The 27113-nt window shown below is 53.1% G+C and overlaps 2 protein-coding genes across 2 annotated transcripts in view; one reads left to right on the top strand and one right to left on the bottom strand.

Moving 5' to 3' along the window:
* The window catches only part of LOC103613492 (dual oxidase 2-like), a 27243-nt gene extending 6008 nt beyond the window's left edge, over positions 1-21235 (top strand). Inside the window, exons 2-34 of the mRNA XM_017731078.1 lie at positions 2873-2964; positions 3703-3786; positions 5298-5462; positions 6093-6280; positions 7298-7499; positions 8042-8208; positions 8293-8353; positions 8475-8511; positions 8682-8769; positions 9122-9224; positions 9537-9700; positions 10160-10326; positions 10486-10604; positions 11335-11472; positions 11689-11802; positions 12404-12606; positions 12801-12986; positions 13411-13636; positions 14238-14331; positions 14542-14717; positions 14966-15035; positions 15486-15581; positions 16338-16516; positions 17324-17554; positions 17770-17869; positions 17987-18036; positions 18167-18294; positions 18500-18653; positions 18778-19010; positions 19164-19322; positions 19526-19681; positions 19796-19924; positions 20365-21235. Of these exons, the coding sequence (XP_017586567.1) occupies positions 2901-2964; positions 3703-3786; positions 5298-5462; positions 6093-6280; positions 7298-7499; positions 8042-8208; positions 8293-8353; positions 8475-8511; positions 8682-8769; positions 9122-9224; positions 9537-9700; positions 10160-10326; positions 10486-10604; positions 11335-11472; positions 11689-11802; positions 12404-12606; positions 12801-12986; positions 13411-13636; positions 14238-14331; positions 14542-14717; positions 14966-15035; positions 15486-15581; positions 16338-16516; positions 17324-17554; positions 17770-17869; positions 17987-18036; positions 18167-18294; positions 18500-18653; positions 18778-19010; positions 19164-19322; positions 19526-19681; positions 19796-19924; positions 20365-20487 (4554 nt within the window). The 5' untranslated portion in view covers positions 2873-2900 and the 3' untranslated portion in view covers positions 20488-21235. The remainder of the gene's footprint in view (positions 1-2872; positions 2965-3702; positions 3787-5297; positions 5463-6092; positions 6281-7297; positions 7500-8041; positions 8209-8292; positions 8354-8474; positions 8512-8681; positions 8770-9121; positions 9225-9536; positions 9701-10159; positions 10327-10485; positions 10605-11334; positions 11473-11688; positions 11803-12403; positions 12607-12800; positions 12987-13410; positions 13637-14237; positions 14332-14541; positions 14718-14965; positions 15036-15485; positions 15582-16337; positions 16517-17323; positions 17555-17769; positions 17870-17986; positions 18037-18166; positions 18295-18499; positions 18654-18777; positions 19011-19163; positions 19323-19525; positions 19682-19795; positions 19925-20364) is intronic.
* A 708-nt stretch (positions 21236-21943) lies between these two features.
* The window catches only part of SORD (sorbitol dehydrogenase), an 18158-nt gene continuing 12988 nt past the window's right edge, over positions 21944-27113 (bottom strand). The window contains exons 7-9 of the mRNA XM_017731102.1: positions 24688-24863; positions 23779-23900; positions 21944-23013 (exon numbers count right to left, since the gene is read on the bottom strand). Of these exons, the coding sequence (XP_017586591.1) occupies positions 22848-23013; positions 23779-23900; positions 24688-24863 (464 nt within the window). The 3' untranslated portion in view covers positions 21944-22847. The remainder of the gene's footprint in view (positions 23014-23778; positions 23901-24687; positions 24864-27113) is intronic.

The raw sequence follows: 27113 nt of genomic DNA on the forward strand, positions 1-27113 counted from the left end.
TCCTCACCTGCAGGGTGCGGTGGAGCCACGCACATCCCTGCCGGTGAGGGAGCAGGCAGGGGACAGAGCGTGTCCCTGCCGCAGGCACAGGCAGAGAGAGTCCCCTCATGTTCCTCCAGGGGACGGAGTCTCTGCTGTGCTCGGGGGCACCGGGGCACCCGGCCCTAGGGGGAAGCTGGAGACACCACTCGTCCCTGTGTGCACATTGTCCATGGGGTGTGCACGTGTCCAGGATACTCTGGGATCCAAGGCTGGGGAGATGTAGCCTGTTCTGAAATCCTGACTGGTGGGTGGGGTAAGGCGGCAGCCCCCAAGCGTGTCCCACCAGAGATAGAAATTAGCTGGCACTCACAAGGACCATAGGGATCAGCCCCCAGGCTTCTGGAATGCCTTGGATCTGCTGTCCTCTGTGTGACCACACTTAGGTTCTGCCGTGGGGCTGATGCTCTCTCAGGATTATGGTGTTTTCCACAACCCCAGGTGACCTGTGGCCCTGGGGAGAGCCCAGGAGACTTTTGGAGGCTGAAACCCTAATTTTAGTGGAGCCAAATCTGCTGGGATCAGGTGGAACAAGAGACCCTTGCTCTGTGGGAAGCTGTGTGTTTGCACTATCTGACATACAGTTTTTGGAGGGCAGTGAAACTCCAGGCTTTGACAGGGCACAGGGATCCTCTCTGATGGGAGAAGACAAGGATGACAAGCTTAATTTCACTATATGCAGAGGGAGGGAATGAGCTTCCAAAGGTGGCACAGGGAATCTGTGGAAGAGTCTGGATGGCTCATCATTGCAATATTCCTGGAAAACTTGACAAGGCTGTGGAAATAATCCACATTTGGCAAGCTTTCCCTCAGCAAGCTGCACCATGGGCTTCCAAGGTCAGTCTGCAAGATCACCACTGTTACTGTATCACACTGGCCATGACTCAGACTAGAAAACCTTCAGAGTCTTGGATTGATAAGGCAATAAGTGAATTTTGGTTTCTGGGGCACGGAGAGATAAAGGCATCTCATCTCATGGCTTGGGACAAGAGCAATTCCCATACCTGAGATGTGCTCAGCGACAGAAGGAATTTTAAAACATTTGTTCTGCAGGAGCTCTATGAGAAGACCCAGGGGAAGGGGGACACAATCTGTGCTGTGGCTGTGGTGATGTGCTTTGAGCCTTGGCTTTGCTCTGTGTCTCCTGAGCCGCTTCTGTGGCACCTTCAGACCTCACTCGGGATGGGGGTTGCAACTCTGCCCATTTTGAGCCAGCTGTGCCTCTGGGGTGTCCCTTCCCACAGCACAGGAGGCCACGTGGACCTCTGTGCACAAGTCAACCACAAGTGCTGCTGATGCTCAGGGAAGGGGCTGTTTCAACAGGGAGAGCTTTCAGGCAGGAGAGTCCCATGTGATGATGGTGACAGGGCTCTGCCACTCCTGCCAGAGGTCACAGGCATCTCCATGTGTCACCAGAAGCCAAACTCACATTCTTTGTACAGGATGGGGCTCACGGAGCCTCTAGTTCCCAGCAGCTGCACGGTGCAAATCTCACATCCACCAGACTACGCTAAGCACAGGGCTGTGGGATGGAAAGGATGTGGGGTGGAAGAGCTGTTGTGATGGTGAAGGAGCATGGAAATGTCACTTCTTTAGACAGAACTTACTTTCTAATGTAAAAGACCAGAAGTACAGGGATCTCTGGCAGAAGGAGTGACCACGGCTTACATGCTCTGCTCACAGCCTGGTGATGAGTGTTTAAATTGATGAACATAATTAATGTGAGTGCAAATGATAATTTTTAAGTCTCAGACCACTTTGTTTTCCAAGCAGACAGTGCAACACGAACTCATGTTTTGTGGTTTGCACCACTGGGAGATACAGGTGAAACATCCCCACTGCAACTCTCAGTAAATCCAAAATAAAACCTGCAGAGTTGCTGGTAATGTGTAAGCCTTTCCAAACCCAGATTTTCTTCAAGTTTTAATTAAAATAATGAAAAAAAATTAAAAGGATCACTTTGGATGTGACAGAGTGGTGTAGGAAAAGCTGAAACCTGTGCATTGCTGCATCTCTTGGCAGCACAGCTCTTCTGAAATAGTGCTGATCTTTGGATTCACACTGAGACAGGGGCAAAGAGCCATATTTAGCGGAAAACCCCATCTTGGAGTTAAATTCAGGTCTGGCATTTCTATGCATGGCATTGTCACATTTGTGGCTCTAAATCACTTCACAGTTCAGGGCTGGGAATCCCTCTCTTCTGCCAGGTGTTGCCTGGGATTTTAAAGGTTCAGCTCCCAGTGATGAAATCTACTCTGGATCCAGGGCTTTTGTGGAAAGGGAGGTGGTAAAGCATCATGAGAAAGGCTGGTCAGGAGGGATGGCAATCAGGTTAGCTCAGAAGGGATCAAGCTGTCTTGTCTGCAGTAGTCGCATACTTTGGGATGTCTGCCCGTGTGCTGAGGCTTTTCCATCATGTTCACAGCTGGATGGGTCAATGCCAGAAAAATGTCCAGCTGAAATGTGCCTGTTTCTGTAATGAAGGGCTCTCTGTAACGGAGCAGGCACAACGGGATGATGAGCTGTGAGTCTGTAACTGGGATACCCCGAGGCAGGGCCACTGGTCCTGCTGCAGCAGGAAGGTGTTCTCAGCTCAGCTGACACATCCTGACAGAACTTTCCCAGGGTGACAGGGTCTCACATGAGCCCCGCCAGCTTCCCACAGCCCAAATCAGGAGACACTGCTGACAGATGGTGGCAGCAGTGGGGTTTTACCCAGCAGCAGATACCACAAAAAGGAGCTGAGGTTTTGGTCTGTGCATGTTTCCTGCCTCGGGGAGCAGCCCACCTCCACCTCCAGCTCCACCTCCCTCCCTCTCCTCTCCATTTGCAGGTCGCTGCTTCCAAGGACCCAGTGGCTGATGCAACCTGCAGCAACGATGTTGAGTTTGGTTGTGGTTCTGGTGGGGACGTGGACCTTGGGGAGTAAGTGCGATTTTGGGGAAGGGAACCCAAGGGGAGATCCTGGGTAGCTGATGCCCCTCTGGGGAATTTCCTCTGACCCATAGGGCATCATATCAGAGCAACTTGATCTAGTGGAAGGGGTGAATGGCATGGCAGGGTGAATGGAACAGGCGTTTATGGTGCCTTCCAACCCAAATTCTATGATTATATGATTCTATGATGCAGTTTGTGAGGAGATAAGAAAAAATTGGAGCCAAGTGCAGGTTGAGAGACTGCACTACTGCAGCTGAGATGAGTACACAGCTTGTAAGCAGGAACTGGAAGTCTTTGCTAGTATTAGCAAAGTAAAAAGTAAAAGTAAAAGCAATCAAAATTAACATGAAGGAAATAAGGCTGATGCTGACACAAGAGCGCAACTCCAGAGCCAAGATCTTTCCTTGGCTCGTGTGGACATTGTAGGAGTCAGAAGTAAGGAGAGGTTTCTGATCCAGTGAGAGAGAAAGAGAAGAGGAATGTCTTTTGGGATTAGACTGGTGGTGGCCACAAATCGATCTGGGGACATCAGGATCACAAGCACAAATTTCTAATTTTAGCTATTGTCCCTCAAAAGGACTGCAAAACTTGTCTAAAAAAATGCATATTTGGGAAGTTGCAGAAAGACTATGGGAAAAGATCACAATATAAATATAATTCTCTAGTGGTGGTGCTTGTTTCATGCTTTTTTCTTGCTGCTCATCAAGTGGGTCCTGTCTCTTCCAGGAGCCCAGGAGAGCATCTCCTGGGAGGTCCAGCGCTACGACGGCTGGTACAACAACCTGCTGCACCACAGCCATGGCTCCGTGGGTGAGTGCCAGGCCTGGGGACAGGAAAGGTGGGATGGGGTGAGGCGAGCTGCCCCTTGCCCAACTGGCTTGCTTTGTGGCTGAGACAGAAATATTTCTGACCTGAGCCTGAACCAGGCAGGTGAGCAGACAACGCCACCTCCCACGGCCCTCAGACCACTGAAGCTAGACCTCTAGACCCCAGAAGCACCTGAGAGCCCTGATAGAGAAGTGTGGAGGGGCCAGGCAGCCCGTGTCCAGGCATTGCCACCTTTAGCTGCTGCCCAGGCACAACCTGCAGGTCATGCTGGTGTTGGATCTGTCCCAGAGCAAAGCTGTGCCTTTGTGAGATCACTCAGAATATCCAAGGCAGGGAGGACCCAGCTCTTTCCAGCAGGTGTTTCTGTGATGGTCAGGGATCCCAGTGCTGCAAAAAACCGTCTTTAGCCAAAATCAGCATGTAGTTCAGCCAGGATTCAACACAAGGTGGAAGAGTTCATGGTCCGGGAATGCTGAACCTATTGATTTTCTGCCCTGCACAGAGCAGATACCATGTACTGGTTGGTACTGGGAGAGACATTTGGGATTTCCCTCTGCCAGAGGTGAACTGCTTCCTCATGCCTACAGCCAGCCCATGGGCTCAGCTCCAGATATCCCTGAGTCAGGGACCAGGACGGATCAGGCAGGATCTGAAACACTGAAGTTTCTGAATCCTCATTCCTGGCAGCCCAGGTTGGCCACTGCTCTGGTGACACAGTGGCACAAGGTGGAGCAGCAGCTGCACAGCTTCCTCCGAGTCCAAAGGGCTCTCCCACACGACGTGTGTCACCAGCCCTTTGGTAACACCAAAGCCTGCCAGGGAAAACCAGCCCTGGCAGATCTGGTCTTCCTCTTCTAGAGCAAATAGGTCAGACCTTAACTTTTGGAAACCAACATACAGAAACTAAGCCACAAACTAAGGCAGGAATTCAGGATTCCCCCCACCTCTGGGGAGCACCAGCAAATGGAGCACACCACACTGGTGACAAGCCAGTGAGAAATGACCTCCTGCCTCTGGGCTTTTCAGTTTTGGCACCAGCAGTGCATGCAAGGTCAGGGTGTTTCTCTCTCATCTTTGCACTTGTCTTGCTGCCTCTCTGGCTGTTCCCTCTCCTATTTCCTGCCATGCTGGCAAACACCACAGGTGTGTAGGATTGCACAGTCAACATGGGACATCAGCATCGCTCCAGTTACCCACTGGAGCACCACCCCTGACCTCCAGGAGGCAACAGGGACGCACATAGACAAGAGAAGGACAAGCGGAAGAGAGGAAGATGGAGGATGGAGGATCCCTCCTGGTTTTAAGATGACTGATCCCAGTGTTGCAAGACGTTTTGGGTGATGACACCAAAACTTGCGTATTCTTGGCCACTCTGAGAACCTATGCTATCCTCTGACCCTCTTCTGGGACCTGCACACGTATCTCTGTATCCCACTATGGCTGTGCCTCCCACCGGGTACCACAGAACCCATTCCATGTTTTTGGCGCTGCAGGGGCCAGGCTGCTGCGTCTCCTGCCAGCCAACTACGCAGACGGCGTCTACCAGGCCCTGCAGGAGCCCCACATGCCCAACGCTCGCCAGCTCAGCAACGCGGTGGCACAGGGACCCTCGGGGCTGCCCTCCCGCAGGAACACAACTGTCCTGGCTGTCTTCTTCGGTAAGAGCTGGGGCCTGACACTGGCTGGAAAAATGGTGGTTTGGGTGGAAAAGTGTTGGTTTCTCACACACCCAAGGCCATGCATCGGAGCGCTCCTCACCCAGCCCTCCATAGCAGACCCACATGTGGAGATCAGCCCCACAAAGCCTTGGGTACCACCGTACCACAGCACTGTCCAGCCAGGAGAGTTTGTGCGGATTTTCGGTGACCTTTGCCAGCTGACCCAAGTGCTAATATTTGTCTGTTGGGAGCTTCCTCATTTGTTTTAGCAGTGGAGTTGCCCCATGGCAAAAACACCAGACAGGACCGATAAGAGCCATGCTGGGCTGAACTGCTGTAAGTTGGAGCAGTTTCTTCTGTCTCCCAGGAGCTCAGTGGGGTCTTAGGTCTCCAGGCCCAGAGATGTCTATCTCTGGGAGATCATAAAATCCCACAATGTTTGGGTTGAAAGGGACCTCAATGGTCATCTTTTTCCACTAGGCCAGGTGTCTCCAAGCGCTGTTCAACCTGGCCTTGATCACCCTTGCTGCACATGGTGGTCCCCTCAGCCCACCTACAGCTGCCCACACTGATGTCCTGCTTCAGGTGGACAGTCCTCGCAGCTGCTGACCATGCTTTGGTCTCTGCCAGGTTTCCATGTGCTCTTGGACATCCTGGAGACGGAGAAACCTGGCTGCCCTGCTGAGTTCCTCAACATCTACATCCCATCTGGAGACCCAGTGTTTGACCCTGCTGGCACTGGACATGTGGTCCTGCCCTTCCAGCGCGTGCGCTGGGCAGCAGAGACGGGGCAGAGCCCCAACAATCCCAGGGAGCAGGTAGGTGTGGTCTCCTCTGCTCTTTGCCTTTCGTCTAAATTCTTCTTCACCCACCATCGGGGTCTGTAGCAGCCAAGATAATTTGCAAAAATAAAATGAGACCACCACTATTTCCCTAAAAAGATGCAACTCTCTAGTGTTTGAACCAATGAAATGAACCCAAAGTCAACCTCCAAGTTACACACTGAGCAACACTGGTGGTTGCTCAAGGTCAAAGCATTTCCTGGACAAAGAAAAGGTAATTAGGTCAGTTAATTATTGCATACTGTTTTAGGCGCCAAGCTCTATCTTTAATAATGTATCACAAAGCTGAGCTGGCACTACCATAAAGTTGTAATGCTTCCCTGAATTTCAGTCATTTTGGAAAATAAATACAGGTTTTCCCCCAATTTCTCTGGATTTTGCTGTTCTGCTTGTGTTCCCCAGATTCCTTTCATGCTGGAGATCTTCCCAGCCAAACTCACCAAAGTGAAATATCCCCCCAAACCTTTCACGTGACAAATCCTGAAGAGACCAGTTTATCAAGTCATGTTTTTATCAGCATTTAAGAGCTTTAAAAAATGGAAGCTCCAGCATGTTTTCAGAATGAAAAGGATGTTTGTTTCCATGCAAACATTTGGCAGGGGATATACTCAACCTGCTGCCAGGACAGTGGGACTTCCTGCTGCGAGGTCAGCTCTGGTGTTCCCAGTTTCCCAAGGGATGGGTTTTGTCTCCTTCCAGCCTACACAGGGACTCACAGATGTCTGCTTCTGGGCATAGTCAAAGTAATTGGGGAAAAAACAACCCCAAATGTACTTTTGAAAAGCCTGGACCTGGTCTTTTCCTCTGCCTGGCACTAATTCCCAAAGTTTGCACAGAGATTGTCTGTGTATTTGTCTGCTTCCCGAGAGCTCTTGTTAAAACAGGCTGCTTTGCAAGAACCAGAGACAGACTAGGGCTTTCCAGACCTCTTTTTTACACCTTTCCAGGGAAATCCTGGCACCTCTTAATGCCTATTCCCTGTGCCTGCCCTAGACCAACGAGGTGACAGGCTGGCTGGACGGCAGCTCCATCTACGGCTCCTTGCACTCCTGGAGCGATGCCCTGAGGAGCTTCTCGGGGGGGCAGCTGGCATCGGGGTCCAACAGGGGCCTCCCAAGGCAGACGGACGGGAAGGTTCCCATGTGGAAGGCACTGGATCCATCCACGGGACAGGGTGGTCCCCAAGGGATCTACGGTAATGGTGGCATTTAAATAGTTTTTCATGCCTGATTGGGAGCGGGGGGAGCAGGAGGTCCCTGGAGCTGAGCCCAGAGGGGTCCCCAGGAAAGGGAAAGGGCAGGAGATGCAGGGAGGCAGGACACATGGGTCAGGAGGCTGTGGGAGAGCAGCAGTTTCCCCAGGGGGAGGAAGATTTGAGCCCCAGTGAAGACATCCCAGCAAGGACACACCAGAAACTCCAGAGGCCACATGCCCAGGAGGCAATGTCAGAGACCAGCTCTGATCCCAGGTGAACTCCTCGGGGGGAAAGGGCTGCTGCTGATACAAACTCGCTCAGCTTGCTTTGAATTCCTCACCTGCCCAACCCTTCACCCATGCTGGGGGCCTCATGCTGCTTCTCACTTGCTCAGGTTGCTGGTCTGCCTGGGGAGGAAGGAAGGGCAAGGGGACAAGGGGACACTGGGCTGCATCCACAGGGCTAGGTGTGCTCCTCCAGCCATGGGCACAGCGAGACCCAGTGGTGACATCCCCTGCTGATGGTCATGGTGGCTCTTGCAGACCTGGGGAGTGCCTGGGGGAACGAGAACCCCTTCCTGCAGGCTGAGAGCATCGCCTGGTTTCGGTACCACAACCAGCTGGCCAAAGCACTGGCCCAGCAGCATCCTGCCTGGTCCGATGAGGATCTCTTCCAGCACACTCGCAAGAGAGTCATCGCCACTTTCCAGGTGAGGGACGGGACCCCCCAGCTCTGCTGGGACCCCCAACATCCTGCATGGCTCTGGCCCTGACCCAGCTTCCCTGTTCCCTAGAGCATTGTTCTGTATGAGTGGCTGCCAACCCTGCTGGGCACACCGGTCCCGGAGTACCAAGGTGAGGGGTAGGCAGACAAAGGAGTATTGGAAGCAGGGGTAGGGGGACCAGGGGAGCTGGTGGGTGGGGAGGGAGAGGGAGTTTGGCCCCTTTTCCCTCCAGCTTGGCTGCTGCCCCACAGGGAAACAGCAGCACCTGGACCCCCACCTCTCTCCCGAGTTCGTGGCGGGCGGCAGGGAGGGAATCCCCGAGCTGGGTTGGTGGCTGGGAATGGTCTTTGTTGGGATGGTCTCTGTCCCTTCCCTATGTCCTGCCCTCGGCTGAGACAGCCAAGCCCTGTCAGCTCCAGGCAGCCCTGGGAGGGTCCAATTCTTCTCTGTTGTTCCAGAGACACCAAGTGCCGGTTCCAGAACGTGTCTGTCTCCAGTGGCTCGTTCCCAGCAGTGCGGCTCTGCAACAGCTACTGGAGCAGAGAGGTACAGGGGAGGGAGCACAGGGGTCCTGAGGATGTGGCAGGCTGGCCAGGGGGCTTCATGTCTTGCTCTGTGTTGTGGGGGACCTCACAGGGGTCTGAAAGGGAAATTAGGTGCAGAGTATGACAGCCGGACAAGGGGTGAGAGATCCTCCCCATCCAGCATCCCCAGCCTTCAGCTGTGTCAGGCTCAGACCTCAAGGCTGAGCTGATGTGGAGAAAATGAGCCTGGAAGAAGTCCCCGATTCCCCTGCACCATGGGTCTGCACCCCTGGGGGCACCAGTTCCGGGTTGTGGGGCTACTGTCTGTCCTCCCTCATGCAATAGGAATCACTTGCTCTTCCCATACCTCTCAGAGGCCCGGGCTGCAGCAGGCAGAAGATGTGGACAACCTCCTGCTGGGGATGAGCTCACAGATCGCAGAGCGGGAGGACAATGTTGTGGTGGAAGATCTCCGAGGTCTGTACTGCAGCTGTGCCTTAGTGGGGGACCTCTACGCCTGAGGCTGTGCCGGGGCCAAGGTGGGGAGGCAGGTCCCATTGCCTCCTCCAGCAGCACCCAACCACATGCTTCTGCTTCAGCTTCAGCTTCAGCTTCAGCCTTGTTAATGGAGGGGCATTGTCCATGGGACCATTCTGGCAAGGGCATGGAGGTATCTCCATGTTTGGCACAGCCCATGGCAGAGGACAAGGCCGGGCCAGCAGCTGTGGCAGTTGGGGCAGCTCCTCTGGCTCTGCCTTGCCATCACCATGGCTTCAAATCCACCCACAGATTACTGGTATGGGCCCCTGAAGTACTCCCGCACCGACTACGTGGCCAGCTGGGTTCAGCGTGGGCGAGACCTTGGCCTGCCAACCTATAACCAAGCCCGGGAGCGATTTGGGTTGAAACCTCTCCAAAACTGGTCAAACCTTGCCTCACACCTGGAGCCACAGGTAACAGCAAATTGGTCTGGGCAAGGAATGTATGTGGGCCATAGGCTGATGGGACATTCCAGGCAGGAACTGAATTCTGCAGCATCATAGGAAGAGGGAGATCCGTGCATGTCCTGCCCTGGCTGATTTTCATGCCTGCAGGGGGGTAGCTGTGTAATTTTCATTCTTGCATTGGGGTAACTGTGTAATTACATGGCATGAATAACCCATCCTGCCCCAGTGCTAAACTGCCGTGCCCCCAGGCACTCTGCTCCTCCTGAAGCTGAGATGCTCTGGGAGCGATGCTCAGTCGCTCGAGTTCAAGCCATGAGCTTGAGGCATTGTGAGGCTCAGCATCCTCCCAGCCCACAGAAGTGTGTGATGCCTGGGAAATGCACATTCCTCACACCTCCTAAGGCTTGCCAGGACTTTCTGATGCCCTGGCAGAATTCCCTCACGTGTGGTGGGGTTTCTCACCAGGTCCTGCAGAACGTTGCTGCCCTGTATGCCAACAACACGGCTGCGCTGGAGCTGCTCCCTGGAGGCATGCTGGAGGCTGATGGCTCCCTCTTCTCTGCCATCATCTTGGACCAGTTTGTGCGCCTGCGTGATAGCGACAGGTTTTGGTTCGAAAACACCAAGAATGGGTAATGGCCTTGTCCCTATCTGGTAGCTGCTCTCCAAACCCCAGTAACACATGGAAACTGGGGCTGGAGGAAAAAGCATCCTCCAGCTTCCTCAGTTCCCTCCTGTTGCTGGTCAGTGACACCTGGGGCCACCACTTGTCTCCACCTCCTTTTCCTCAGGCTGTTCACCGAGGAGGAAGTCAGGGAGATCCGTAACACCACCTTTCACAGTGTCCTGACTGCTGTCACCTATGCCAAATCCACAGACCTCCAGCCCCACGTGTTTGTCTGGAGAGAGGGTGAGTGCACTGTGCACTGGGAGGGAGCAGGGAGGGAATGGCTGCAGCAAGGCAGCAAGAAAAGCAGAGTCATCCCAGTGACACAGCCAGCGACTCAGTGACACAGGGAACACATCAGGTTTGGAGTTTCTCAAGCCTCACACTTGCTATGACCCTAAACCAGCAAAATGGGCACAAAATGCAAGGGTTGCTTGTGAGCAAGACGTTGATGCATGATGCAGGTGTTGAAAGAGAGCTGAAGTGCAGGCATGATCCCAAAGGGAAAATCCCTACTACTGTGTTTGGCAATACGCCTTTTCCTCTTCTCTTTCCATTTACTGTAAGCATTTCATCTGGGTCACGTTCCAGCCCTTGTTCCCTTGGTGTGTATTCCTTGTAATCACACCAGGAGGTCTCCCTGGATTTGCAGCATCCAGATGAGCAGAGGCTCTGAGCCCCAGTTTGCTGTGGCTCAGGGTGCCCCTTGGCCAGCCCATCCCATCAGGAGATGGGCTCCAGAGCACTAGAGTCCAGTTCTGTGCTTGGTTTGCTGTGGCAGGCAAAGGTTGAACTCAAACCCAAAGGCTGTCCCCAAGATCTGGAGTTTGACTCAAGCACCCCAGTTTTGCAGTGCTCCCTGAGTCACTCAGCCACAAACCCCATCAACATCTTAATGCAGAAGTTCCTAGGGGCGATGCAGGTGAGCTGGGTACAAGGTCAATGACACTCACAGCTTGTTTCCCCCTTGCAGGGGACCCATGCCCCCAGCCCCAGCAGCTGACAGCTCAACACCTGGCCAACTGCACACCCATGATGGTGCTGGACTACTTTGCAGGCAGCGGCGCAGGCTTCGGGATCATCATCGTCGTCCTCTGCTGTCTGCCCCTGGGTTTGTCACTCTGTTTCTTAACCCTTCTCCTCTTTCATCTCTCCACCAGAGAGAGGGGCTGGGTGCCCATGGACAAAGCACCTCCCAGCAGGAGCTGCGGAGTCCCGGTCACTCCTGAGGTCCTTGAGATGGCAGGGTCCTTGGGCACCAGGAGGGAGCCGAAACTGGGAAGGAGCTGCGTGATCTCTCATGCCTCCTTCTCCCGTGTGTCCCCAGTGACTCTGTTTGTTGCCTGGGTTGTTGCCGCTTTCCGCAAGAGAGATTTCAAGAAGCTGCAGAGGAAGCAGGGCACCAGCGTGCGCAGGGAGGTGTCCAGCGAGGCTATACACGGTGAGGGGGCACTTTCAACCCTGCGATGGCACCTGGTGATGCTGCTGCAGTCAGGGCACACACTGAGGCAGGGCTGGGCCTGGGGCTTATACCCAGATGGGATGTAAGGAGGAACTCCAGGAGCATAGTCAAGCAGTGGAACAGGGAGCCCAGAGAGCTTGGTAGCCCATCCTATCCAAGACTTGACCCGATAAAGCATTGAGCAGACTGACCTGTGACTGGTCTTGCTTTGGGCAGGAGGTTGGGCAAGATACCCTTCCAGCCTGAGTCCCTTCCAACCTGAGTCATCCTGTGCCACTCTGATTCCAATCCTCCCCAGATCACACCATGCCTGAAGGAAACCTGTGTAGAGCAATTTCACCAGTAGATCCAGGAGAGGGACTGTATCTGCTTGCTCTGCACACTGGAAAAATCCTGCCTCCCTGCTCCACAGTCTGTACTCCTCCTGTGTCCATGTGCTTGAGCTCTGCACTTAGGAGATCATCATTATTCCTTTAAGATGTGCCTGGTTATGAAATCACTCCCAAACTGCCTCTCGGTGAAGGAGGTTCTGGGATTAGTAGGAGCCTTTCCAGCTGAGTCCTGTGCTCTCTCCCACCAGCCTTGGAGTGGCACGGGCCCAAGACAGACAGCTCTCCTGTCTACATTCAGCTCCAAGCTGACAAAGTGCTCAAAGTGCTGGATAGCAGAGGGTCTGTGCTCCGGAGCATCAACCTGAAAGCCCACCAAAGAGTGGAGGTGATCCTCTCCAACAACAAAGGGAACAAAGCTCTGCTCCTGAAGAGCCCCAAGGACTACGACCTGGTAAGTACCATGGTGCATGGGGTATGACACCTTCCCTTGGACCCTCCACAGTCCTCTGCACCACTCAGCTGGGGACACTGGGAGCAGTGTAAGTCCTTGAAGGGAGGTTGTGGCCTCCTGAGAACCACCAGGTCCAGAAAATACCATGGAGCTGAGCCTCTGATGATCACGGCCAGCTGGTGGGTCCTTTGCAGGTGCTGCTCTTCAGTGAGGAGGCTGAGAGGAGCATCTTCATCGGGAAGCTAGGAGACTACTTGAAGGAGAGCAGATTTGACCTGCATCTGTCTGAGATGAAGGAGCAGAGCCTGATGAAACGGGCAGTCACCCAGGAGCAGAGAAAACAAATTCTGGAGACTTTCTTCAGGCACCTGTTTGCTCAGGTGTGTAGAGGTATAGCAAGCCCTGATGCGTGGTGGAAGGTATTTCTGTATTGATTAAGCAAAGAAAGTTGGGGCTGGTGCTCTCTCTAAGAGCTGGAAAGCCACACACAAGGAAGCTGCCAATACTTCCAGGACCGAGGGACATTTTCCTTTGCAGAAGACAAAGGGAGATCTGCTGCAGTGATACAAGTGCCTAAAGTGGCAAAGAGACTTTTGGGTGGTGTATCAGGTCTCCAGAGTGGTCAGTCGTGTGGAGTGTGAAAAGTCACACCGTGTAGGAAAGACACGGGACTTTCCCCGTGGTATCTGCCACGAGTTTTGTGCCAGGGAGCCACCAGTCTTTGTGCAATAGGTCAGAAAGGAAACAGCAGCCTCGTGCTCTGCCATCACTCACAGGATTTCTTTTGTGGGACACAACCTGCAGGTGCTGGAAATTGACAGATCCGATGCCGGGGAGCTCAGCCTTGAATCTTCACAGAAGGCAAAGGAGGCTCTAACGTGTGAGCTGACCAGGGCTGAGTTTGCTGAAGCCCTGGGGCTCAAAGACCACTCCATGTTTGTGGACTCCATGTTCTCCCTGGCTGACAAAGACGGCAATGGCTACATCTCCTTCCGGGAATTCCTGGACATCTTGGTGGTCTTCATGAAAGGTGGGAGCTGGAGCTGGTTAATGCCTCCATCTGCTGCCCTTGGTCCCATTTCTAGGCTCTGTCAGAGTGGAGGACAAGATTCACCCAGCAGATCAACCTATAGGCATTTGAACCTGCTACAGATTTAAATTCCCTTCACTCAGGACAGCTTCAGCTTGAGTTAGGGGCATGACAATGTAATTGTGTTTTCTGGAAGATGGCTCACAAGGGGAGCTGTCTTCCAGCACCACAGACATGTCTGCCCTTCTCCTGAAAGGGCTGTGCATGCTGTACTTGAGAGATCATAGCAACCGTGTCTGCAATCTGATTCTCCCTAAATGACCACTGGAAAGGTGGATTCATAGGTGGAGGTGTTGAATGCCAGATTCAATCAAAACAACTCCCAGAGAAATCATTGCTGTGCAAAAGCACACCTTGTCTTCGAAAAATAATGTGCAAGAAAGAATATGTGATCAATATTTCACCTTGCACTTGAGAAAGTCAAGTGGAAGGGTGAGGCTTCACTGCTGCAGGTCCAGACATTCAAAAACAACATATGAAAGCATCTTTGTTGATGAAAATAGGATCTTGTTCTTACTTTGCCTCTCTCCCTCCCCACCAGGGTCCCCAGAGGAGAAATCCAAGGTGATGTTCAGGATGTATGACATTGATGAGAATGGGTTCCTCTCCAAGGAGGAGTTTCTGAGGATGCTCAGGTACTCTTCCTCCTCTCTCCTAATGTTTCACAATGTTTATAGGCATGTCTTCAGAAGCAGCTCCCAGTTTCTGTGCTTCAGGCCCCATGAAGACCATGGGCTCAACACTTGCAACCAAGAGCCCATTTCTCCCCTGAAACTGGTCTGGGACTCTGCCCTGTGTTATCTGAGGCACTCAGCTGGTGTTCCCATCTTACCTCCTTGCTCCAGGTCCTTCATCGAGATCTCCAACAACTGCCTGTCAAGAGAACAGGCAGAGCAGGTGACCGAGTCCATGTTTCGGGCCTCGGGGTTCCAGGACAGGGATGAGCTGACATGGGAGAATTTCCATTACATGCTGCGGGACCACGACAGCGAGCTTCGGCTCACCCAGCTCTGTGTCAAAGGTCAGTGGGCACGAGCACTGGGACGCCCCTGGCCCTGCAAGGCTGGAGGCAGTGGGCAGCACCCAATATGGAACTCTCAAATCCTGGTTCATCCGTCTCCCCCAACCCAACCGCAGTAATGGGGCATCAGCTGTTGCTTCATGTGTGACATGTTTGGGCCAGTTCCGAGCTTTTCCCTGCCCACAGGAGATTCCTAATCTTTGTCTTGCACCTTCTGAATGGCTGTTTGTCCTTTTGTCTCCTCAAAGGTGTCCCTGAAGTGTTCAAGCAAAATCTGCAAAATTGTGTCTCCTTCATAAAAAAGAAAGAGCCGAAAGGGTAAGCTCCCTTCCTTAGTGTCACTGTTGCTATTCCTTCTCCTTCTGCCCTGGCTCACACCTATCCTTCAGCCCAGGCCTTCCAACACTTGCTCCCACCAGATGTTGGAACTCCCAGCGCTGGGGAAGGGGTGGGAGGTGCACGCTGGGCGCTGCAGTGGGGCTGCCATCCTCCTCCCTGGGCACAGCCAGAGGGGAGGAATTGCCTCCTGTAGAGCCCTGTTGCATCCTCTGTGTGGAGATGGGAGTCCTGCCTTGCTTGTCAGAGGGAGGGGTTATCTTGGACTGAATCCAGACCATGTGCAATTAAAGTTAATGCAAGCAGGCTTGTGGGAAAAAGCTGGACACATTCCCAGCTGAGCCCGAGACGAGAAGTGGAGAAAAGGGGAAGATTTTGGCAAGCACTTCTGGCAAATAGAGCTTTGGGCTAGACATAGCTCTATTTCCACAGAACCATCTCAGAGGAGAACAAAGACTCAAATCTGGACACTGTGAGTCACTACACGGAGCGAAAAGGCCAAGAACTGAGGAAGAGACCAGGAAGAAAGTGAGTCCCCTCACTGGCTGTGTCTCTGGGGCTTGGGCTCAGCCTGTTTGCTGTTTCTCACATCTCCATGTCAGAATGGGTAGCCCTCCAGTCAAATGACACTACTCCAAGGAGGCACTCATTGGCCAAGGAACTACAGAAACAGTCCCATCTTGGCAGGACAGTGCCGTATCTGGGTCTGGGTGATGTACCTCTACAAAAAAAACAAACAAATGAAGTGGCCAACTCCAGAGGTTGGGATAGTGGTTTTTAGAGAGGGGTCTTGTCTGACAGTTCCTGCCTGTGCTCCTCTGCCCCTTGGGATGCTGCTGGTTTGCCTGGGCTGCCTACAAGAGCTGCAGGAGAGAATTTGGTCCTCCCTGATGGGGCAGAAGCAAGTATTTCTTCAAGGAAGTAGCTCAGCTGTTATTGATGGCCAGAATATCTTGGTTTGCCGTAATTGCACCAATTAAGGAAATTTCCCCTTTGTGGCATAATTTTTGACAGTTGAGTATTATTATGAAATTTTCTTTTACAGTTCTTATCTACAGTTTCATTTGTGAGTCACTCTCTCCACCTTTGTTATCAGCTTTTGAAGGCACTGTAGAGCAGGCTGACCTGAGATCACTCTCTCATGGTGTGCTCTGCAGGTCACCCCTGTCACTGATGCAGTGCAGGGGAGATCACAGGTGCTTTGGGAGGGCCCTGAGCTTGGGCCCTGAGCCATTCCTTGCTGGGAAAACCGCACGGTGACACCAGCACTCCTTTATTTGCCAGGGCAAACCAGTACCAGCTGCATCCGTACACAGAAGCACAACGGAAGAAGTACGAGAGGAACAGAGTTCAGCAAAAGATCCAGGAGTTCAAGCGCTTCGTTGAGAATTACCGGCGCCACATCGTCTGTGTCGTCCTCTTCTCCGCCATCACCGTCGGCGTCTTCGCAGAGAGAGCCTACTGTGAGTGCCCCCCCAGCCCCACCGTGGGCTCAAAGCTGGGGCTGCCTGGGGCACGATGGGGAGCTGTCCAGCACAGCTTTGGGCAACAGTGGCAGTCTTCCCCTGGGATGACCAAGGGATCACTGAGGTTGGAAGGGATCTCTGGAACGGTCTGGTCTAGTGCCCTGCTCAGAGCAAACCCTTCTCCAAAGCTGAACAAGACTGATGAAGGCCTTGTCTAGAGAAGGTGTGAAGAGTTCCAAGGCTGGTGATTTCACCACTTTGCTGGGTCTCTGCTAGTTTTTGACCATCTTCCCTGTGGAGACTTTTTATTTTGCATCAAACCTTCAATTTTCTACAGTGAAACTTGTGCTCCTGCCTCACATCCTTCCCTTGTGCATCCCTGAGAAAGACTTGCTCTGTGCCTCCATGTAATGGCTGCAGACAGCCAACTTCCCTGACCCATCTCCTCCAGCCTGAACAAGCCCATTTCCCTCAGCCTTTCCCTTACATGATGTCACCCAGCTCCCACCCATCCTAGTGGTCTCCACTGGACTCGTTCCAGTTTATGGACACCTCTTATATTGGATTCCCCAACTGAGGCCACAGTCCCAAGGTGCAGATTCCCTATTGGATATTCTCCTCCCTGGATCTCCAAGGTCACCCTGTCACCCGGCAGTTCTGGGTCGTTGTGCCCCTTTCCCCACACAAACCATCCCTGGTGTCCTCTTTTTGGTGGAGCCACACGAGTGGCCATCCCCTTGTTGCAGGAAGGCTCATGGCCCTCAGTGCCAGGCACGTGACACGCCCTCCGCTCTCTCCCCCCAGACTACGCCTTTGCATCCCCCAGCACTGGAATTGCACAGACCACCTTCGTGGGGATCATCATCTCCCGGGGAGCAGCTGCCTCCATCTCCTTCATGTACTCCTACATCCTGCTTACCATGTGCCGCAACCTCATCACCGTCCTGCGGGAGACCTTCCTCAATCACTACATCCCCTTTGATGCCGCCGTCGACTTCCACCGCTGGATTGCCATGGCAGCCCTGATTTTCTCAGGTAGGTGGGCTGCTGGGGGATGTGCCACCCACAAGCAGAGGAGCAGCTCATCACGCCATGGCAGGACCAGGCAGAAGCCTAAAGACTTTGCAGAGACACAGATGCCTTGCACTACAGAAGAGGAGGCATCTCTGGGTCCCTGGGGACATCAGCAGAGTCTGACACATCTCCATCCACATCAAGTGATGCTTTCTCTGTATTTTTGTCTCTTACAGTGCTTCACACTGCAGGCCACGTAGTGAATGTCTACATCTTCTCAGTCACACCTCTCAGTGTGCTGTCCTGCCTCTTCTCCAGTGTCTTTACAAATGATGGGTAGGTGGAATTTAAAGCAGAGTCCAGACCAGGTGTCCTGGGCATGGACAGAAATGAAAATGGAAACCATTACTTCATTCTGGTCACTCCATAGTGCAATCTCTTTGCTTTCTCCAGGTCACAGCTCCCACAGAAGTATTACTGGTGGTTCTTCCAGACTATTCCAGGTGAGAACACCTAACAGACAGACCTGCACACCTGTGCCCAGGATGGACAGCCCTCTGCCCAGCCCAGGTAGAGCCCCTGTGGGGCTACCCTGTTCCTGCCCACAGGGCCTCCCCACTCTTCCTCTCACAGGCATGACAGGAGTGCTGCTTCTCGTGGTCCTTGCTGTGATGTACGTGTTTGCCACCCACCACTTCCGACGTGTCAGCTTCCAGGGCTTTTGGATCACTCACCACCTCTATGTGCTGCTCTACATCCTGGTAAAGGATTTGGGCTGGAAGGGAGGGATGGTGCCAACGCACTGCAAGCCTGTAGGTCAAGTCAGTGCAGCTGATGAGATGGAATAGCTGGGGTGGTCCCAAGGGAGATGGTGGCCCCAGTCCTGGCTCCCCACGCTGTTGAGCTTACACCAAATCATCCCTGGGGTGACGATCACCTTGCTAAAGGGTTCTGCTCCCTGCCCAGGTCATCATCCATGGCAGCTACGCACTGATCCAGCAGCCCCGTTTCTATATCTACTTCATCATCCCGGCTCTTATCTACAGTGCAGACAAGCTGTACAGCCTGAGCAGGAAGAAGGTGGAGATCAGTGTGGTGAAAGCGGAGCTCCTGCCCTCAGGTACCACAACATCCCTGGCCACACAGCAGCAGCCCAGCCCAGGCTCCCTGCAAGAGCATCAGGGGCTGCAGCAATGCAGGAACATCACCTCCTCAACAGCTCCACCTTCCCCATCTCCCCACAGGTGTCACCCACCTGCAGTTCCAGCGGCCACAGGACTTTGACTACAAGTCCGGGCAGTGGGTGCGCATTGCCTGCGTGGCCCTGGGCACCACCGAGTACCACCCCTTCACGCTGACCTCGGCGCCGCACGACGACACGCTGAGCCTGCACATCCGCGCCGTGGGGCCCTGGACCACCCGTCTGCGGGAGCTCTACTCTCCTGAGAACCTGGGCCTCCTCGGCACACTGCCCAAGGTGAGCCCTGAACAGGATCTCACCCATGGGGACATCTGAGCCCAAGAGCATCTCAGCAATGGGTTGTGCCAAGCCTGAGGCTCTTCTCCAGTCCTGAGGGCAGCCAAGACCTTGGCAAGCAGAGACTTCTGCTAACGGCTGACTCCCTTCCAGCTCTACCTGGACGGGCCCTTTGGGGAGGGCCACCAGGAGTGGAACAAGTTTGAGGTGTCGGTGTTGGTGGGAGGAGGCATCGGGGTGACACCCTTCGCATCCATTCTCAAGGACCTGGTCTTCAAGTCATCCATAAACTCCAAGCTGCTGTGTAAGAAGGTAAGAGAAAGTATCTGAAAGATGAGCCCCCCTGAGAGGTTGGACTTGATGATCTCAGAGATCTTTTCCAACCTAACTGATTCTGTGATTCTGAGATGCCTCCTGCTGCTGCTGGCCTCTTTGGGGGTAAAATCCTCTGTGGAGTCCATGGACATTCACAAGGATGCTGGCCCCACTCTGAGCCTCGTCCCAATGTGCCACAGATCTACTTCATCTGGGTGACACGCACTCAGCGGCAGTTTGAGTGGCTGACAGACATCATCCGGGAGGTGGAAGAGTTAGACAAGAACAGCTTGGTCTCCGTGCACATCTACATCACACAGCTGGCCGAGAAGTTCGATCTGCGCACCACCATGCTGGTGAGCCTGGACATCCAATGGGAAGGATGCCAGGCCATGCCACGCCATGCCAGGCTGTGCAGGGCCACGTTGGGCTGTGCTGGGCCATCTGACGTGCACCAATCTCTCTTTCAGTACATCTGTGAACGGCATTTCCAGAAGGTGCTAAACAAGAGCCTGTTCACAGGGCTGCGCTCCATCACCCACTTTGGGCGCCCTCCCTTTGTACCCTTTTTCAGCTCGCTGCAGGAGGTGCACCCTGAGGTCAGTGTCCAGCTGGGAACAGGAGGAGGTGCACCCACTGGCCAGTGTGGAGGACTGGTCCCAGCCTGCCCCCAAGGTCCTGGAGACCTCAGTGGCATCTGCACCAAGAACAGGGCAGAAGGGGAATGAATCCTGCTTTCCCTCTGGTGCCAGGCTGAGCTGCAAGAGTCAGCAGTGCCCCGTACCAGCTAAACACCCCCTGCTTTTGCAGGACCCCAGCTGCAACCACTGACCAGAGCTGGAGGGCTCCCATCCTTCCTCCACGGCCCTGGCAGATCCATGGGGAGGTGACAACCTCTCCAAAAGCCTCTGGAGGCTGAGACAGACTGCTCAGTCAGCATCCATGCCCCAAGCTGTCAGAGAGCAAGGGATCAAGGGGGGCTGGACTGTGGGGAGAACTGGTGCTGCAGTCTGACCCCTTTGGCTCCCTCCTTTTCCAGGTGCAGAAGATCGGGGTGTTCAGTTGTGGCCCGCCCGGGATGACAAAGAGCGTGGAACAGGCTTGCCGGCAGATGAACAAGAAAGACCAGACCTACTTTGCACATCACTATGAGAATTTCTGACCCTACCCCACTGTTTCACCCTCTGGCTGCAGCCCGCATTGTTACACCCCAGCACCTAGCAGCGATGCTGCAGGTGGCCATGGGCCCAGGCTCCCACCCACCACCCTCCCCAGGGGAAAGCCATCCACAGCTGAGAGCAGGGATGCTGAGACCCACAGAGCTGAGACAGCTGTGCCAGTAAAGCCTTGACATCCCAGCATTGCCCCACATGGCCCCAGTGTGAACTCCTGAGCCCAGGGCATCCTGCTACCATCCACACATTCCTGCAGCCCCATGCCCAGGGTCAGGCTGGTGTGCCCCAATCCAGAAAATTCACTCTTTGAGTTAAACCCAGCTCTGCCACCTTAATCCCACAAGACAGAGCTTGTGCTTTGCTGGGGGACTCAGGGAATGTCTCTGACCAGCTTTGGGGAACAGCTTGGTGCCCACACAACCTGAATTCACAGCACTTTGTTCCAAGACCCGTGTGGTGAACAGATGGGGTGAGGAGCCAGAGAGCTCCCCACTATCCCTCCTCTTGAAACAGCTTTCCTCACACACTCTTCAGTGCCTGCTTGTTAACTCTCCGAGCCTTCCCTGGGTTTGCATAGGGCCTTAGTTTTGTTTGCATTGGCTTCTTCCAGCAGTGTCACCATCCTTCAATCAGGGATCAGTTGTGCTTGTTTAAGGAATGCCTGGCTTTGCATCACAGCTGCTTTTGCAGGCTGGTGGTTGAGCTTAAATAAAGCTGATTGGAGTTTTAAAACACTTTTTTGCCTCCTGTAGTTGGGTCTTGGTCACCTGCAGACTTGTAATACTTGTGGCACAGTGCTGGCCTTGCTCCTGGCACAGAGCATTAACTCCAGCCCCCTGGGAAATGGGCTGTGTTGGAGTGAGTTTCCCCTGCACTGGTGATGTAGGTGGGGTCAGGGATTACAGGCACAGCCCCACTGACTGTGGCCCGCAGCAACGCTCCCGCAGTGCCAATGTCCCCAGCAAGACCTGATGAGGGAGCAGATCAGACAAGGAGCCCAACCAGGCTGAGCTGTGGGAATAACTCCAGCCCTCAGGATGCTAAACAGCCCCCTAAGACTACAGGGAGTAAGTTTCTATTTCCCAGTAAGAAGAGTCTTGCAGTGTCCAGTGAATCCCCAGCTGTGCCAACAGGGTTCCTCCCAGCATGGGAATGTGCTGAGCACACGTATTCTGACCACTTCTTCCAGCTACAGAAAACTCCTCTGGGATATGTCTCATCCCTGTAAAATTCAGCATGGACTTGGGGCCTTCCATCTCTGCCAGAATTAACTTGGCCACATCTGGAATAACCATGAGATTTGATTTCCAAGTAGTTGGGTCATTTGAGCTTTCACAGTCCTTCTAACACTGAGCTCAACGTGCACGCTGGCAAGGCCTAGGTCTGCACAGTCCCCTGCAAACCCCTCCAACCCACCACCCCACACTTTAATGGACACATCTGGAAGGTCTCAGGTAGCCAGAATTTATTGAGGAAAGTTCAGTATCAGCCCAAGGAAGGAACCGATCTTTCAGTACTAAAATTAACATTAATTAAACAGTAATTAAAGATTAGATTTTTTTACCTTGTTAGTACCATTTTTGTGGCTCACAAACAGCAGGAAGGCTTGATATTCCCAAATAATAATGATTTGTTTACAGTGGCAAAACCTTTGAGTGATGCTGTCCCCTCATGTCTCACCTGTGCTCTCCTCCACACCAAAAGCAGCTGTGCTCCCCAACAGCTCGTTCATGGGAGCCACATAAGGACAGGGCTCTCAGCAGTTCCAGTTTTCCTGCCTGCAGTGGTCCCACGAGCTGCTGGGGAATGACACAGCAAATGTGGCCCCAGCTGGCCTCCAGCTTCCACATAAACCCCAGGTTCTGAGCTTTGTGAAGAGCATGGAGGGAATGACCTGAATGTGCCAGTGCTTCCCATGAAGTGGGGATGGCCAGGTTTTGTTCCACAGGCTGAACAGTCCCTGAGCATGCACGAGGGAAGGTGCCACGGGAAGGGGGGATATTCACATAGGGCTATCTTGCATCCACGCAGGGAATGCTGCAGCGAGGGCAGTGCGGGGTGGGAAGGGGGAGTGCCAGCACCTCCATCCTGGTTGTACCACATGCTGCTGACACCCTCCGGGGCACAGAGGAACCTGGCCAGGCTCTCCTGCATGTGTGGTCTGCAGAGAACAGCCACCAACTGTGCAAACCATCATCTCTAATTCAGCATTTTGATTCAAACTATTGGATGTCCATTTGTAGTTACCTGTTAATGCTCTAATGCTGTATCCCAGGGCCACTCACCCTCATTACATGTGATTTCCTAGTTACAAGCAGCAGGGATGAGAGCTGGGCACTGGGACAGCTCAGGGGCCCTGATCAGTGGGGTCACACTTCAGCATGACTTTGACCCCCTCACCCCTCTTGGTGGTCTCGAAGGCCTCTAGAGCCCTCTCCAGGGGAAAACGGTGCGTAACCAAGGGCTTGATGTTGATCCGCTTGGATGCGAGCAGAGCGATGGCCACAGGCCACCTGCAAGGGAAGCAGAGAGCAAGGGATGAGAGCAGCCACTAGTCTGGAGTCCCAGGAAAGAGCACAGAGCAGCCTGGATCATGACAGTTATTTCCTTAGCCCAGGGAAGTTTTGCCTGCAAAGAATCTTCTGGGGAGGGAACCTCAAGTGTCTGGTATGGGAGATGGGACAAGCCAACTGCTCTGGGCTGTCAAGCTTTGAGAAGACAGGCACTGCTACACAGACAGTTGGGAGCGTAAGTGAAATCACAGGAAGACAGTGAAAATCACAGGAAACTACCAGTTTGGGAGCCCTGAATGAAAACCAAAACTGCCGTGCTCTGCTCTCCCCTTGCCCGGCCTCCTTGCCCCCACACTGACCATGGCAGAGCTCAAACTCACGGACTCAGTGCAGGGAGAAAAAAGGAAAAGCCTCAGTCAGCCCCCAGCTTCTTCTCTGGCACAGAGTCTCTCGAATGGATTGCGTTGCAACTCCATTTAGAATCATAGAAACATTGCAGTGGGGAAAGGCCTCCAAGAGCATCAAGCCCAACCATGAACGGGCCAATTTAGAGCAATAGGGATACAAAGGAATGCAGCAGCTCATCTAATTTTCAAACTGCCTACTTAATAATACTTCTCATTTTAAGAAGGAGCTTGACAACATCCCATGAATCCTTCCTGGAGAGCTACAGATCAAGCAAAGATACTTGCTCCATTAGCAAGAAAGTACGACTCTGAAGAATTTAAACTTGGAGCCACGTCGGACCCCCTGCACGAGACTCACGTGTTGCAGTAGCGGAATATCCCGCGGATATCCACTTCCCGCACGGCAGCATTCACAATGGGCACCGTCACCATCTCAGGCCCCAGCCCCACCAGCACCAAGGTCCCACCAGAACGAGTGGCCTGGAGAGCAAACACACAAACAGGCTACATTTTGCAGAACACAGCGTGTGCAGGGTCTGTAAAAAATAAAGCCCCCCTTTGTGGTTGCAATGCACTGACTGGGGCACAGCAGAGAAGCTGGGGAGAGGCAGGATGCTGTCAGGAGTCTGTAAGAGTGAAACACATGGTAATCAAAGCTAAAAGTGCAATCTTTTGAAAATCTCTGAAGGATTTTGGTATCCAAATCCCATTCTGAAAAATGGCTGGCATTTAGGACTACAAAGAGTACTTTGGGATTTCAATGGGAGAGATCTAAAACTAAGAGCTTGATGCTCTACTGGCATTACTCTTTTTGCAGTTTGTCCCGTTCCCCTCCCATCCTTTCACTGTGAAACTCCACATTAACCTTCCCCCATCCTCCTGTTAGGATGCTCATGGCAGCAAAACATCCCTTTCTTAATTGCTTCTTTCATTGCTTCTGGAATTAATTTTCTTGATTATTCTTCTTATTTGGACATAACTTCAGTGGAAGGTGCTGTCCTTCTTCCTGGGTTTCGGGGTCTTTACTGGGGTCTCCTTAGTAAGTGGTTAAGCACCCAAGCATCAAATCAGTTATCAATTATCCCCATGCTGATGTTAACACTTTAATTGTCTCTCTTTGTTTACTGTCTAATGAGCACCTTCTCTCCCCACACCAAGCCCACTTAAATTAAGCACTGTGGGAGTGAAATAGCTCATTCATTGCACCATCCCAGAAAACACAAACCAATGCCATCACTGGTCTGCCTTGGGAACAAGTGGTACTCACATAAATTCCAGTCTGGATACAGGTTTGCACTCCTGTGCACTCCACAGTTATCTCAGGCATGCAGCCAAGCACACTTTCCACTTTGGAGGCCACCTCCTTCGGGGTCTCATTCTTCACCTGAACGGTGAAATCTGCCCCTACCTCCTTGGCTTTTTGCAGGCGAGTGGCAGATAAGTCTGTGGAAAGAAAATCAAGTCAAAAACTGGAGTATTATGTGAAAGAAGAGGAAGAACCTGAACCTGGCACATGCTCACTACGTGTGTGTACAGGACAGCGCACAACCAGAAGATGTGAGAGTTCATTCCTTCTTGGCAGGCAGAGAATGATCATAAAATATTGGAATAGTTTGGGTTGGAAGGGACTTCAAGACTCCACTCCACTTTAAAGTTCCACTCCCTGCCATGGGCAGGGACACCTTCCACTAGACCAGGTTGCTCCAACCCCTGTCCAGCCTTGAACACTTCCAGGGATGGGGCAGTCACAGCTTCTCTGGGCACCCTGTGCCAGGCCCTCACCACCCTCACAGGGAACAACTCCTTCCCAATATCCCATCCATCCCTGCCCTCTGGCATGGGAAGCCATTCCCCCTTGTCCTGTCCCTCCAGGCCCTTGATCCAAGTCCCTCTCCAGCTCTCCTGGAGCCCCTTTAGGCACTGGAAGGGGCTCTGAGGTCTTCCTGGAGCCCTCTCTTCTCCAGGCTGGACACCCCCAGCTCTCCCAGCCTGGCTCCAGAGCAGAGGGGCTCCAGCTCTCCCCCTTTATTTTCTTCATGCCCCTCCTTTGGACCTGCTCTAACAGATCCACATCTTTCATGTGCTGGGGGCTCCAGATGATGAGGATGATGAAGGGTGAGCAACGAGGACAACTTAATGACAGAGGAGATGCCAAAGGCTCCCCAGCTGCAGAAGAGGGTGTGCTTCAAAGAGACTGAAGCACAAACCCACAGATGAAACCCACACCATGCAGAACCATGTCTGAGTGAAGGAACAGCCACCACCCCTAGACTGGAGAAGTGTCTTCTAAGACCATCAGTTTGTAGATGGCCCAATTTCTCTTTGGCACTGCCAGAAACACTGAGAGTGTGTCAAGACAAACCAAGGCCAAGCTTAACTCCAAAGGGCACTTCAGGGACACCACAAGAAGAACCAGATCAGGAACAGCCATGGCCAAGCTGTTGTGGTTGTACTGGTCGCTGTCCTGACACAGCAGAGCAGAGGAACCTCAGTGTAGGCAAAGGCAAAAGGCAGCAGGAGGCCAGGGCTGACAGGGCACCTACTCCAGAGTCAGCTGTGTCCTACCTAAAGCTGCCTCTGGCTGCAGCTGCACTGCCCAGTGTCTCTCTGGCAATGACTCTGATGAAGCAGCTTCATTAATTCCTACAGGACCTTCATCCTCTAGTGAGAATGGACTGCAGGAAACCCCATTGCACACACTCAGCGAGTTAGCCTGGGGAAGAGCCTACAGTGAGGCAAAACTGCACCACTCTTGTATTTTTCCTTCTTGGCTGTCCACATTATTTACTCCCACCCTCAAGGACACCTCTCAAAGAGCAAGAGCCAGGGGCAAAGTTGCTCTGACCCTGCTCCTTGGTGGCATCAATCACCTGGCTATGGACAGCACCAAGAAATCTTTCCAACAGGAGACAACAGGCTCTGAGGATTATTAATGTGGCCATTTCACTTCATGATGAGAACAGACCATGAGGTCTCCAAGGGCTTCCTCAAGGAGCCCCCAGCGAGTGCTTTCAGCCGAGCAAACTGCAGAATGCATTAGTTGTAAGCACTTAGTGTGTTCACACTGTCACAGACCTGTCCCGCTCTTCACCCTCCTTGTAGCAGCTCTGGAGGCTGCTGAGCCTCTCTCAGACAGTTTCTGTCACACATGAATGAGCAGGCAAGCCCATGAAGAAAAAAGGGAGTGGATCTGGTAATAAGGAGGACCTGAGACACCCCATTAACACAGAGCAACAAAGCTGGTGATGATAAACATCTGTGAGGGCATGGCTGTACTCCTGTACTCTGTCCTGAGGGATCTTGACAGGGCTGTAAATATCACCTGAAGATCCATAGGGGGTTTGTACCACGGAGCAAGCTGTCCTGCTGGGACATCCCCTGGAAGAAAGCCACCTATTCCTCTCCAGGCACCACTAGTAACCAGGCCACCTCTGGAGATAAGGACAGGGACAGCTGAGGAGAAGAGTGGCATTTCCCAGGAAGGAATCACCTCTTTTCCCTGCACTAAAGCAGTGGTCTACAGGGGTCTGCATGCTGGCACTGGAAAAGATGTAACAGCCAAGATTTCCTGGACCCAAAATTGAGGGGTGGGCTCCTCTCAGAGGTCCTGGGCTTGAAGACTCAGAAAAAGATGTCTGTGCTAGGGACACACATGGGAAAGAGGCAGGGCACAGTCTTCAAAGAAGTCAGAGT

The sequence above is a fragment of the Corvus brachyrhynchos genome, unplaced genomic scaffold (assembly GCF_000691975.1).
Source record: "Corvus brachyrhynchos isolate BGI_N302 unplaced genomic scaffold, ASM69197v1 scaffold164, whole genome shotgun sequence".
Taxonomy (NCBI): Eukaryota; Metazoa; Chordata; class Aves; order Passeriformes; family Corvidae; genus Corvus; species Corvus brachyrhynchos.